This window comes from Mustela putorius, unplaced genomic scaffold (assembly GCF_011764305.1).
Source record: "Mustela putorius furo isolate JIRA1106 unplaced genomic scaffold, ASM1176430v1.1 tig00001063_pilon_pilon_pilon, whole genome shotgun sequence".
In the NCBI taxonomy this organism is placed as follows: Eukaryota; Metazoa; Chordata; class Mammalia; order Carnivora; family Mustelidae; genus Mustela; species Mustela putorius.
This window is the reverse complement of record NW_025421556.1, coordinates 2,122,298-2,135,829: the sequence shown is the minus strand read 5'-3', so window position 1 is coordinate 2,135,829 and position 13,532 is coordinate 2,122,298. Positions and strand designations below refer to the sequence as shown.

The 13,532-nt window shown below is 40.1% G+C and overlaps 1 protein-coding gene across 1 annotated transcript in view; it reads left to right on the top strand.

Moving 5' to 3' along the window:
* Positions 1–13,075, top strand: part of FBXL17 (F-box and leucine rich repeat protein 17) — a 504,638-nt gene extending 491,563 nt beyond the window's left edge. The window contains exon 9 of the mRNA XM_004778265.2: positions 10,142–13,075. Coding sequence (XP_004778322.2) covers positions 10,142–10,282 — 141 coding nt within the window. The 3' untranslated portion in view covers positions 10,283–13,075. The remainder of the gene's footprint in view (positions 1–10,141) is intronic.
* Positions 13,076–13,532: the final 457 nt, after the last annotated feature.

Sequence of the window (13,532 nt, the reverse complement as noted above, 5' to 3'; positions counted from 1 at the left end):
TTAGTGACTACATTAATTATCTTATTAGGGCCCAGTGTTTCTCAAATAGTCAGTCTTTCGCTGAACCATTTAGAGCTTCGCAGATGACTCCCCAAGTGGCCTTCTCCATTTTGATGTACCACACAGGTCTGCTTTGGTTCCCATCTGTGCCACACATGCAAATCTATACCCAAGAAAAGTGTGTAGATTTGTGTCATAGGTCAATTCCAAGGCCAGTGGTCTGTGGCTTCTGAATGGATGACACGAGGCTATACATAGAGCTTACACTTGACTTGAAACATCCTCCTTGGTGGAAGATTGCTTGGTGGAACAGGGAATGAAAATGTCACTAATTTCTCTCTCTGACAGTCTGGTTGTCGGACTCCTGTCACACTCATCTCTCATTAGAGGCTTCAGGTTGGCGAGCCCCGATTCTCAACTTAACACTGCAGGCGTTTCTGTGATCCTCGTCCTCCCAGGTTCTTTGCTGCTTTCTCGCTGTGCTAATTCAAGTGAATAGAAAGCAATGCTAGTGTTAACAGGCAACCCACATTTCATGAAAAAGAGACAGCATGAAGCCAGGCCTGTTGTGATATTGACAGAGCATAGCACTTCCAATCATTGCAGATTCTGAAATGGAATGACCGTATTTGACAAAGTTGACTGAATTTATGAGCCCGCCTCGGTCAGCTTCATTGCACTCTCAGTATCTGTCTCTTTCTATGCTTTGGGACTTTCAGATGAGTTTTTTGCCACCCAAGAGTGATATTTCTTACCTCTCTCTGTAAAGAAAAAAAAATACGTCCTTAAAGACCTCAGGTCAGTAGTACGAGTTTCATGCATGAAGCGTAGTGCATTGTGGGTGGCCTATAATCGGTCAGTTGACTCCCGTCTTCAGCAGATGGCCTTTAGTCTCCAATAAGATTATCTGGTTTTCTTCTTAAAATTTTATTAAATATGTAGTCGTGTATGCCCCATACTTCCACCTCATGGGTGGTCCCTTGAGGAAGCACCGCCTACACCCATGTGACAGCTTTGTTTAAGGGAGGCTTCCCTTTCATCAGCTGTTGGGAAGGTGAGGTGACCTTATTTGACTGTGCCCAACTAGAGTCCCAGTACTGATCGATGCTGAAGGAGAGGAAACTAGTCTGTTTTTACCGCATTCAAAAAAATGTACCTTTTGAGGCACCTGGGTGGCTCAGTGGGTTAAAGCCTCTGCCTTCAGCTCAGGTCATGATCTCAGGGTCCTGGGATCGAGCTCCACATCCGGCTCTCCGCTCAGCAGGGAGCCTGCTTCCCTTTCTCTCTCTCTGCCTGCCTCTCTGCCTACTTGTGATCTCTGTCTGTCAAATAAATAAATAAAAATCTTAAAAAAAAATGTACCTTTTGTTTCACGTAGTGATGAGTATTTGTAAAATGATGGACTAATAAGCTGTAGGAGTGGCAGTTTCTTTCTCCAGAAGCCCTGACTCACATTAATGCAGAGGGCAGTGTGGGAGGCAAGGGCGCACTTGTTATCTTTAAGTGATCTTAGTTTATTTAGGCCTTGCCTTCAGATTCCCAAGAGCAGAAATTACCTGTGCCCCCCTACAGGCTCTTCAGTTGAAAGCTACAGACCAGGGACGCCTGGGTGGCTCAGTTGGTTAAGCAGCTGCCTTCGGCTCAGGTCATGATCCCAGCGTCCTGGGATCGAGTCCCACATCGGGCTCCTTGCTCCGCAGGGAGCCTGCTTCTCCCTCTGCCTCTGCCTTCCACTCTGTCTGCCTGTGCTCGCTCTCACTCACTCTCTCTCTGACAAATAAATAAATAAAATCTTTAAAAAAAAAAAAAAAAAAGAAAGCTACAGACCAGTAGGTGTCAACTTGAGCTGCACATTGAAATATGAAATGGGGGGGGGGTGCTCCGGGGGGCGAGGGAGGGTTTTAAACTACTGGTGTGTGGGATCCCCTCTCCCAAGATTCAGATACAGTCAGTCTGGATACTACCTGAGTGTCAGGATTTTTAAAAGATCTTCAGGTGATTCTAGTGAGCAGTTGGGCTGAGATCCACTATATGCTTGTTTGTGTTCGTGGTTGCAGACACGGTTTAACTCCTCCCAAGTCCAGAAACACATATCAAACATTTGTTACGTATGAGTTACTGTGGAGTTCATGGAGAAGGACGTTGGTTTGACTGAGAGAGGCGGAGGGAAGGAAAAGAATGGGAAGTTGCCTGTAGAGACAAGGAGAGGTGCTTTGGCTCACACCTAGAATCATTTTCACAGCCCTTACCAGTCTGGGGAAGACCCTTTCTCTTCATTGTGGGCTCTGCCCACAGTCTGTTCGTGCCTACCAAGCTACCGCTGTATCCTCCTCCAGACTTCTGGGAGGCTTGGCTTTGCCGCTGAAGAGAAAGGTGAAGTGAGAGAGTGTAGTCACTCCCAATTTTTGGTGTTCTGGACCTTGTGTTCTAACATAGAGCAGCATCAGCGGGACACAGCACATCACCCAAACAGGGACATGACAAGTCCTGCTGCAAGGGAAGGAATTGGAATCCCTGAAGAGAACCTGGCGCATGGTGTTGGCTGTGCAGGGTCCCAGGAAAATCAATGTATCATCTGCTGTTTTATTCTTTTCTTAGTATCCTATTTAAAATATTTTAAACTGCACTGAGATGACTCATCTCATTTACATGGAAATCTGATGTATTACTAGAATTTACATTACCCTCATTTATCCATTTTGATAGTGCCCGTCTTGGGGCCAGTGGGCACTTGCTTAAAGAGCAATTGGGCCTCATTTGAATATGCATTGTCCATGATGACTTTTGCTACACCTTGTGAATGCCAGGTTCCACAGATAACCAGTACAGTTTCCCAGAGAGCCAAGAAAGTCAGAGAGAAGCAGATTCTGGAGGTGGATTGCCCGACAGACAACACTCTGCCTCTGGGCCGCCAGGAGTCAGCCGCTGGGGCTGTTAGCAGTGAGTGACATTGCCCAGGGAGTCTGTGAAGAATGACAGACCAGCGTGAGGGCAAGAGCCCTGAATTAGGAGAGAGGAGTTGAGTGTGCTATTTGCAGCCCCTTCACAGATGTGCTGTGGGTTCCTTACTTCCCCCTGCAGATTGAGGGGTTCATTTTCTTCACCCTCCTCTCCTCAGAACAGAGCCACGTGAAATAAGATCTACTTCAGTTATACCCTTGAGTTTGCTAGGTGAGCTGGAGAAACATTGCCTTAACAAAGCTTACAAAGTAAGGGACAGAGTGGAGTTGTTTTCCGGGCGCACGAATGGGTTTCCTTTCTTCCCTGAATAATATGTGTGTATTTGACACATACGTGCACAGGCTGATGCCTCCTTGTCCTTCAGAAGTTCAACTAAATACCACTTCTTTCGGAAAGCCTTTTCCCACGCTCCCGGAGAAGGCTGGCTGCCTCTGTCCACAGCCACCTGCACTTCCCCTAGAAAGGGCTTCTCAGGCTTTGCTGTGGCTGTGTAGTTGTCAATTTTCCCTGTTCCCAGAGGACAGGGGCCATATCTGTCATGTTGGTCATTGTACCTCTGGGACACAGAAAAATGTTTTGATGGGCCGGGGACTGGAGAGAAAGCAGTGCCTGTTTATGTCATGGGCCTGTGTGCCCTGCTAGGAGGTCCCTTGTCTGTCCTGCAGCATCATTACGTCTCTGTCATGTTTCAAAGTCTTATGCAACTACAAGTCCACAACAGAATATTCCCCAAGCCATGGGAGATCCATTAGAATTTACATTGCACAGAGCAGCCATTTTGAAAACATTGTAAAGAACTTTGAAATATATTTTTATGTAAATTGAAGTCATTTTTTGTCATGTAGATGGAAATTGAACGTCAGTGAATGTTTTACTGGGGCAGGTGATCGCTTAGGTCCCAGTCAGGCTCTGTTATCTGTATGCCGGGCCAACACGGCACAAGGCAGAGAACATTCGTGTTTCGGGGTCCTGGATTCAAATCCTGGCTCCTCTATTTACCAGCTGCATGACCCTGTGTGAAATACCAGTTCTTTCTGAGCCACAGGTCACCTGTAATAGGGAACATTAATGCTTATTTGCCTGGAAAATTGTAAATGCTCATTGAATGCTTTTCCCGTTCCCTCCATGCTAGGATGAGGACATGCTTTTGTTTTGCCTTTATTGGGCATTAGGATGAAAAATGAGCAAGTTATGTTCAAGTATTTTGCCAAAGTAAACCATGCTGAAGAGAAGAAATGTGTTTGATTTGTCCCCTACCACATGAGTACTTAATTCTGTTGAGCACAGTGTTTCTCAGTGGAGTGCATTGGACAGTTTGGGTCACAGAATTTTTCCTTGTCTGAGACTCTACCATGAGTCACTCATGATTGCTTGAGTATTACTTCTGTGCTATCTGGAATGACAAATCCCTAACACCACCATGATGACAAAATCAACAACGATAAAAAGTTCCTCAGGTTGCCATTTTCCCCCAGGTAACAGTGAAGACAGAATTACGGAAGCCCCAAAAATTACAGGAGATAGCATTGTTCTGAGTCAGGAGATGTGCCCACAGTTCCCCTTCCACCACCAGATAACTGTGATATGAGAAGGGACCTTAAATGTCACAGAATTTCAGATTCTTCTGTGGGGCCCTCCTGGGTCTGCCACGCTAAGCAGGGTGCTGATGCCGTAAGCAGAAGCATTAAATCTTCTGAACCATGTGGGTTTTTGCAAAGTTTTGGAAACCGGCTCATATCTAGTGACCATAAACATCTTTCTCGGTGTTATCCAACCAGTATCATATGTCACTGATCTCCAGTAAGGAAGGCTACCATCATTTAACTGAAGCACAGCTTGGGTATTTCCTGAGTACTGCCTGACAGCAGCATGACCCAACAAAAATGGCTGAACCACCATCATGAGCTACTTTGGTCTCCTGTGTAAAACTTTTGGAAACCCCAGGGAAGGTGTATCTGGAAAGAGGCACCCCGAGATGTCACATGGAAAGGAGAGTAGCACAAAGAATCACCTTGGGTATGAGCTTCAAAGGATGAAAGGAGTTTGGAGCCGCCATAATGTCAAGACTTTAGAGACTGCCATCACTGTAGCTGGAACAGTCTGGGAACAAGGTGAGCTTACCTCCACAATGTCTGGCGCAGTACTTACAGGTGCTTCTGTGTTTACTCAATACCTATTCATTGAATGACCGCTGCATTAATTGAGCCAACAAATATTTATTGAGTCGTTACTAGGTGCTAGGCATTCGATAGGTGCTAGGGATTTGGCATTGAACAAAACCAACGGAAACTCCTGTCTCTTGAGCTCGTAATCTAATGGGGTAAGAATACAGTGGGCAATGTACATAGGACTGAAAACAAAGGGATGACTCAAATACTCTTTGCTGTGAAGGAACTTTCAGTCTAGAGATAACACAATACATGTTATTGGTAATGGTATTTTCAGTAGTGGCCACTTTCTGCAGGGAAAGTTTCTCCATTTAGAAAAAAGTGATTTTTTAAAAAGTGATTTTAGGTGGGTTATTATATTCATAAGTGTGATTTTGATATACTCAGGTGTCAAATATTTCCTCCCTCACAAGAAACATGTCCTATTTTAAAAACATAAAGCAAAGAGGAAATAAGAATCACATAATATAAATGGTTTCTTCAGCAAATTTTATCAGAAATAGTATTTTTTTGAACCGTAGGTATCATTAGGGAGCTACTTCAGGCTTGGGCTTACACATAGCTGGAACTTTCTGGGGAAAATTTTGATAAGGAGGTGAAACAGCAGTGTGATGGTCTAGATAAATTAGTTCAGCTGAATCTCGGAAGCTCTGAAGGTTCTCTCTTCACCCTTCCATAGTAGCAGCAGCAGTAGAATGAAACTATGGTGTGATTTACCTTAATTAGCATAGCAATTTACCTCACATTTTCAAAAAGTGCTAATAGATGTTAACTCAAAATAGATTAAAATACCAGACAAATTGCTACTACCTTGAAAAGAGTTATAATAATTTTGAAAATGTAAATTATGGTTATGCAGTCTTTGGAGAGAACTATAAAATCCAATCTTTCTTATATTTAAAAAAAAAAAAACTGTGGTACACACTGTTTTCCCTTTAATCACAGTAATTTCTTCAAATGACACCAGTGCATATTTCTTTAGGAAGATAGGCTGCATTTTTCAAATCTTCTGTGTAATATAGGAGTTGCCATTGATAGTTTTCAGCAAGAGGAAAAGAAATTGAATACAGAAAACCAGGGATCATGGGGAAATTTTAAAAAATTCATCTACGTTCCTTTTTTATATTACACACATTTTGTGAGTTGGAACAGAGAACGGTTCTTTTCATTCTAGCCAGTAGATTTGTGCATGACAAAATGTCTGCAGAAATGCGTATGTAGGCGTAACGATTTAAAATGATTTGGACCCTCCTGTTGTCTTACACCGAACTCTTTCTCTAAGACACCAAAGTGCTTATGGATTCTATACAAAGAGGTGAGCATAATTTGTACTTCTGAGGAGTAAATGAAAATAACTTTAGTATAAAATTTGTCACACTCTATCGCCAGGAGACACTATAAGGAAAAGATAGAACCCTCCCTAGAGGGAACACATGTACTTCCCCTGAATAGCTTCTGCCCAACAAAGCTCCAACATGGAACATTTGCATTTTCCCCTCTGCTTTGTTTTCTAGAATTTACAGAGCACAGTTAGCAAAAAGATTGCTTAGAAGACATATTATATCCGCAGAGGATTATTTGTTCTGCTTTTCATAGAGCCATATGAAGCCAAGTTACTGTCTGTTCTCGCTCATAGCCTGTGAAAGCCAGAGAGTTAATATACTCTGTATTCCCAGGTACAGGTAGACATTACTTAATGCAAAAGAAGTAGGTAACATGAATTTTGGTAAATCAAAGGATGTATAAAAGATGTTGGGAGAGCTGAAAAAGTAAATTAACCTCACCGTGGACGACTTTACCAAGTGGCCAATTATCCCCTCTTCGATGTGCATATCATCACATATCAAGTTTGCTTAGGGTGAATTGTATCTATATCCCTGTAAAACAGTTATCCCATAGAGATATTTTCTGTTTTTAAAAATTGGATCTCCAAAACAATTGCCTGTCAGTCGTAGGTAGAGGACTTTATATGGGCCCATGTGTAGATTAGAAAAGATACAGCACCAAAGCCTGTCCCCATCTTTAGGGTGGGTTAAATGTCTTTTCTTCTCCATTCTTCATCATCTCTTTTCAGGTAGCTGTTCCTTGAATATCAAGCAGCTCAGACCACACTTTCTTCCCTTGCGATGCAATGTAGATTTTCTGGGCATCCTCTCTGACCAAGTGACTTCATTTCTTTCTTAATGGGAACTGCATCCTTACGGGTTTGTTGATGGCAGGAGGGAGGAAGGTAAACTAACAACAGAATGGGGAGCATCAGGTGAAGAAAAGGGAGGATTTTTCCGAAAGTAGATATTTAAAGCCTGCACTGTTTTATTAAGGAAAGTTCTGGAATCTCTCACAGAGAATAATAAGATATAATAGATTCTGCTTGTATATGAAGTACGTTTTAAAGGTTCCTCTTGCCCCGTGATGATTTTATTTTGAACATTACAACGATTGTTATCAGAGCTCATTTCTGAAATATCTCAGAAATTGAGCAATATTGAGCATCACTATAGAGAATTGGTCACCCTAACATATCATGAATTAATTGGTTATTGAGCTACCACTTGAGGACCTTTTTAAGTCAGTCACAATGTTAAGCATATCATTATACTTAATCCTTATAACAATCCTATTACTTAAGTACTTTTTTCCTGTGTATACAGTTGAGGAAACTAAATCTTGAAGAAATAAAGTGAAACCAGGGTTCTAGCCTGTTTCTGGTTGACTCTGAAGTCCATGGTATGAACCACAGTTGCCATGTTTCTTTTCCATGTTGAGTGCAGCTTGCTAGGCTTAAAGATAAAAGGCAGTCCCCTGGTCCCCGGAGGCTTATATTCAGGTGGAAGGGACAGGCCAAGTAAAGAGATGATTGCAACGTGAGAGTGCTTAAGTCAAGAAAAACCATGCAAGGTGCCCACCACAGGTGCACAGGAAAGGGGGTACCTACCCCAGCCTCTCTGGGAGATAGGCCTGCTTAGGGAAGACTTCTGAAGAAAGGAATTCCTGAGCCAAATAGGAATTCCCCGGGGAATCATTGGTCTTTGTGATTAATATATTAGTGTATGGCTTTGCCTTGCTTTGAGTTTCTATTTTTTCTTTATTATTTGGTATTTATTTTATCTTTCATTCACTAATCACTAGGCCTGACTTATGGGACACAAAAATGATCTTGGCTCTTGTGGATTGTACATTGGAGCAGGAGAAAGAGATATTAAATGAAGCAATTATAAACTAACTTTGTAAGTGCTATGAAGTCAGAGTGGGCAATGTCGAAAGAATAAATAATCCGGAATCCTTACCTAGCTTCAGAAGGGGAGCAAGGATAGGGCAGTAGTCAGAGTCTGCTGGGACAATGACACTGAAGCTGAGAACTGAAGAACAACTAGGAAGTAGGCATAAAGAAGGGGTTTTTAGGGGAAAGTGGATTAAAAAGTATTCCAGGAAAGAGAATAACATGTGCAAGGACCCTGAGACCAGAAGAAACTTGGATATTTTGATGATCTGAAATTATGTCAGGTGACTGGAGTATCAAAAATATGCTAGAGAGATAGGCAGGGCTATATGGTACATGAGCTTTTATCTGTACTGTTATAAGCTGCCTCAACTCAAGCAAGACTTAGAGCATAAGTTTAAATTAAAAAATTAAAAACACTGCTTAAAAATCCTCTTAAGGCCTTCAGTTCATTTTCTCAACTCTATCTTGTATATCAGGTTTTCCTTTTTATTTAAGATTATTTTCTTCTTGTTTTTGAAAACAATGTTATACACTGTATCTATATCACAAAAAAAGAATTAACTACATGGTTTGATTGAATTTGGAACGAAAGTTGATTTAAATACAAACAAGTCTTGAATAGAGAGGTATTCTGACAGATTAATTATCATCAATGCAATGTTGAAATATCAATTCTCAATTTAAAAAAAAAAAGATTATATATAACATAGTTTTCCAAATCACCCAGAAAACATCATGTTATTTCAGAAAAGTGCAGATGACTGAATGTCATGGTCATCATACTCCCAAACAGGCTTTCAAAGCAAACAGCAAGGGTTTGATGTTGTTTTAGGTTTTTCCTGGTGGTCCTGATCTTTTCCGATAATGGACAGACATGGAGAGGGAGCATAAAATTGTGTATCATAAGCACCTTCTTTCAGACCAGCTTACTCAGGATAAATGAAATATTGATGTATTTGAAAATGCCCAAGTGTTCAATAAAGATTTTAAATAAAGCTACCTAAAAGTTGTGGTTCTTAGGTTAATCATTTATTTATCTAAAGGATGAAGGAAGCTGTCTACTTCTGTGATATGAACTGCAATCAGCTTAAAAATAATTGACAAATTAATCCCTTCACAGCACAGCAATTGTAAAGGTGTTAGTTTTAATTAGGCCTGTCTGATTGCCTTGTCTAATCAAGAATCAAGGTGGTATCTTTGATGGTTAAGGTCTACTGGGGCCATCCCTGACCTGCCAGCCATGTATGTTTTAATTATTGATTCCTCACATTTCAGCCCTTTTCACAAAGGGACTTGAAGTTTGCAATACCTTAACATTTAAAGGAAAGAAAAATAAACATTTTCCTCAACACTTATATCTAGAATCCTGTGGATCTTCTGTACCAAGCTGCAGTTTTATCCTAAAGAAGCTGTCGGGTCGATGATGAAGTCAAATGCACATAAGAATGCTATGGTACCACTGCCTCTCCTCCCAAGCACTAGCTTTTCCATGGGTATTGTTAAGCTCTCAGTAAGTCACCACCATTTGTGCTTCTAGAAAACACACTTGATTTCTTGATATCTCATGTCTTTTTCAAAAATCTCCAAATCTCCAAGGGTGACTGAACGCCAGTACTTAGGAAATCAGGAAGGTCAGACAAAAAGGAACACGTAACTTATAAAACGCTTTCTCATGCTGCTGAGGGTGAGGGTGAGGGTTCCCAGTGCCACTGACAGCACGCCCGAGGACGTGGGCAGCTGGCGGTTTCAGCGGTCTGTGTGCGTGACGGCAGCTCTTCTGTGGTTGCAGGTCAACGAAGTGACGGTGGAACAGCTGGTACAGCAGTACCCCCACATCACCTTCAGCACCGTGCTGCAGGACTGCAAGAGGACCTTGGAGAGAGCCTATCAGATGGGGTGGACCCCCAACATGTCTGCCGCTTCCTCCTAACACTCCTGTCCATGCGCTCGTCCACTCGGATCATTCAGCAGGGTGGAGGGCAGTTGGAGATCTGGGGTGGGTGATCCCTTGGAAAGGTTTTAACTGTTCCATGTCTACGGGTGTACCCTAGTGTGTATGTTTGTGTCTTGTTTGCATACTGCATAGCATAAGCGCAACTGCTATTTGTTCCCAGGTGAGCTAGGAGTTATTTTACTTAAAAATTAAAGATTTCGAAAGCCACAGAACCTTTAGTTTTTAAGTTCAAAGGCTTATTTCTCTAAAGGAAATTTTTTTTTTTTTTTTTTACCGTAAAACCAAAAAACTTTGGTCTATTATTTTGATCTTCTAATTACTGCCTCTTAAAGATGCCCCAACAGGAAGGCATGTGCCTTCTCTTTTGATGAGATAGAATCGTGCACTTCTCCTGATGATGAGCAGACCAGAAGTGATGTTGCACTAATTAGAAACCAGGAAACCAGTACTTTGCGAAATTGTAGGCACACCCACACATATAGGTTCTCACACCCCCTCCTCTACGTGTACATGAGCACGTGTGCATGAACTCCAGGGCAGTTTCTTTCTGCATCGTTTTCTGACAGAAGGGGCCTTCCTCCAGGTCCCTGAGGGAACATGTCATCCTCTGTGGCTCTGCCTCAGTCTACCTGCAGGAGCTGACTTGCTGTCTATAGGTGAGGTAGTGACTAGAGAAAATAAAGCCTTCTGTGAAGTTTTTTATGTGGAGGCAGCAATCTGAACTCCCCTGGCCAGCTCACAAAAGTTAATTATTCATTATTCTGCAAATGTGTTCTGTTGAGTCCTGAATATTTTACTTAAGTTTTATGTTAACATTGTATTAGTTTTTATTTCATGGATAGTAACTGGTCCAGATATATTTTAATGATATTTGGAGCTAATCTTAGCATTATCCACATTAAAGGCACCAATGTAATTAATAGTGTGCAGTTATTTTAAAAAGAAAAAACCTACAGATCATTTAATTATTTTTGTTAATTTTGGTAATTATGAAAATATATTCCTGAGATTTGGAGGTAGTCACATGAATAGAAGATTAATGAGTGAGATATAAGTAGACAATCTTTCTATTGATTTATCTTTTTTTTTTTTTTTTTTTTTTTTTGCTTTGCTTTGGGCTTTAGAACAGGTTTTTTGGATATATGCATGTTATTTTTGAATAGTTCTTGTGCTACTATAAAGATCTATTGCTGGTTAATGTATGAGTTAAGAGAAAAATTAAGAAAATCTTTTCCTTAAGATTTTGTTTACACTCATCAGAAATAAGGATTTCTTTGTTTAAAGATCGTCAGCTTTCAGTTAAGACAATGTCTATCAGTAAATGAATATATGTTTTGATTTCACACATCTTTATAATTAATTCATAGTAGGGACTCAGGCTCAAGTAAACTTTCCTGTGTCTAGATTTATAATCAAGACAGCAGGGAGCCTTTTTAAGCTAAAGACTGATTATCTTTCATAGTAGAGCTAGACACAAAACCCTGCCTTTTGAGTTTGCTATTTATTCTTCCCCAACGTGGACATAACTGGTTTTTTGGTCTTTAACAGATATACCAGGTTTGAGTTTCACTTTCGGTAAGTCCCAATATGGTTAAAATGATACTAGCTGTAAGAAACAAAATATAGCTTTACATTCAAATACCATTCACTTATTTATAATGACTCCTTTTTTGTAAACACTGTTTCCTTTGATTATGTCAACATGTTTGTGATGTGGCATGTTTTTTGCTTTTAATCCCAATCAGTTAAGAATATCTAGTTAGTAAGCACCAAGGGTATTTTTTCCATCACTACATAGGTTACTAATTTAATTTGAACGGAATAAAATTTGTGTAAGGAAAAAAAAAGCTGTTTATTATTAATAAAAAAGTTCTTCTTGCACATCAATTGGTATCATTTTCATATTCATTTCCCCATCACTGAAAAAATATTTTAATTCACAATATTTTAACTGGTTTTTAATCCAAAACTAATTTATAAGACAGTATGTATAGTAATAGTAGCTTGAGTGAATAAACAAAAGTTTAATTTTTATATATGTCACACTATATTTTAAATAGTTAAAAAAGACAAAAGAAGGGAGAGTCATTGATGATAGGTATGGTGCCATTTCAGTTCAAAGTTGTCATAATCTTCAGAGTGTTACAGTTCGGTTGTCAAACGGTTTCAGAAGTGTATAATTGATTTTTTTTTTAATGTTGCATTGTTTGAATCTAAAATACAGCACTATAACATGCTTTAGTGTGGGGGGTGGGAGGGTGGGGGACTTGCACTTATTCCTTAAGATGTTGACTAATCCAGAAAGCCTGATGCAACATAACCTGGAAAACTGCTTTGGTATATTTGTAGAAATCTGTAGAAATATCATATCCAGCCTCAAAGCATTAATCTCAAAAAAACAACCAGGAAAAAAAAAAAAAAAAAAAAAGCATCACCTTGAGTGATCCTGCGGTGGTTGTTGAATGTGTTCTCATTAGATGCTTTGAAATGAGGCTTAAAATGATTTCTGGGCAATATAGAGTTTCTTGTTTTGCTTAGAATGTCATAAATACATGTGAACACATTTAATGCAGGGCTTTTTATCCTCTCCAAAATGTCAACAGTATTTTCAGAATAAAGACTATGAAATATATTGCTGTAGTGAAAAATTCTGGTCCTTTGTCTTTAATGTCTTTTTGAGTGGATAAAGGAAATTCACCCAGTTTGTAGTTTCTATATTTCCGTGAATCTTTTGACCTTGCAATGGGTTGCAATAAAAGAGAAACAAAACACTGTGTCTTTTGTTTTATTTTAGAGACAATAAATGGCCTCCCTGGTGTTGGCTGGGTGGGATGCATGCAGTGGCCCGTGTCCTTGTGTGTTTCACTCCTGACTTTATGTAGGTTTGACTAACCAGAATAATAAACAAGCCTGGGTTTAGGAGGTTCTAATTTGGTCAGTGATTACTGAGATAGATTAAAACCTTAAACAAGTGGTTTGTTTAAAATCCCATTCCCTGAAGACTCATTCATTTGCTTAGCCATTTATTCAATTTTTCAAAAGCAAATAAAATAAATATATTGAGTAAAAAACATGGGCCGGGCACTGGTCATTTAATGATAAATAAAACTCATTCCCATGCTCGAGTTTCTCATAGCCTAGCAAAGAGACATTCTTGAAATCTAGCAGTAACAGTGGAATACAATAGGTGAAATAGTGGGCATAATTAGAGGGAACACATAGGAGA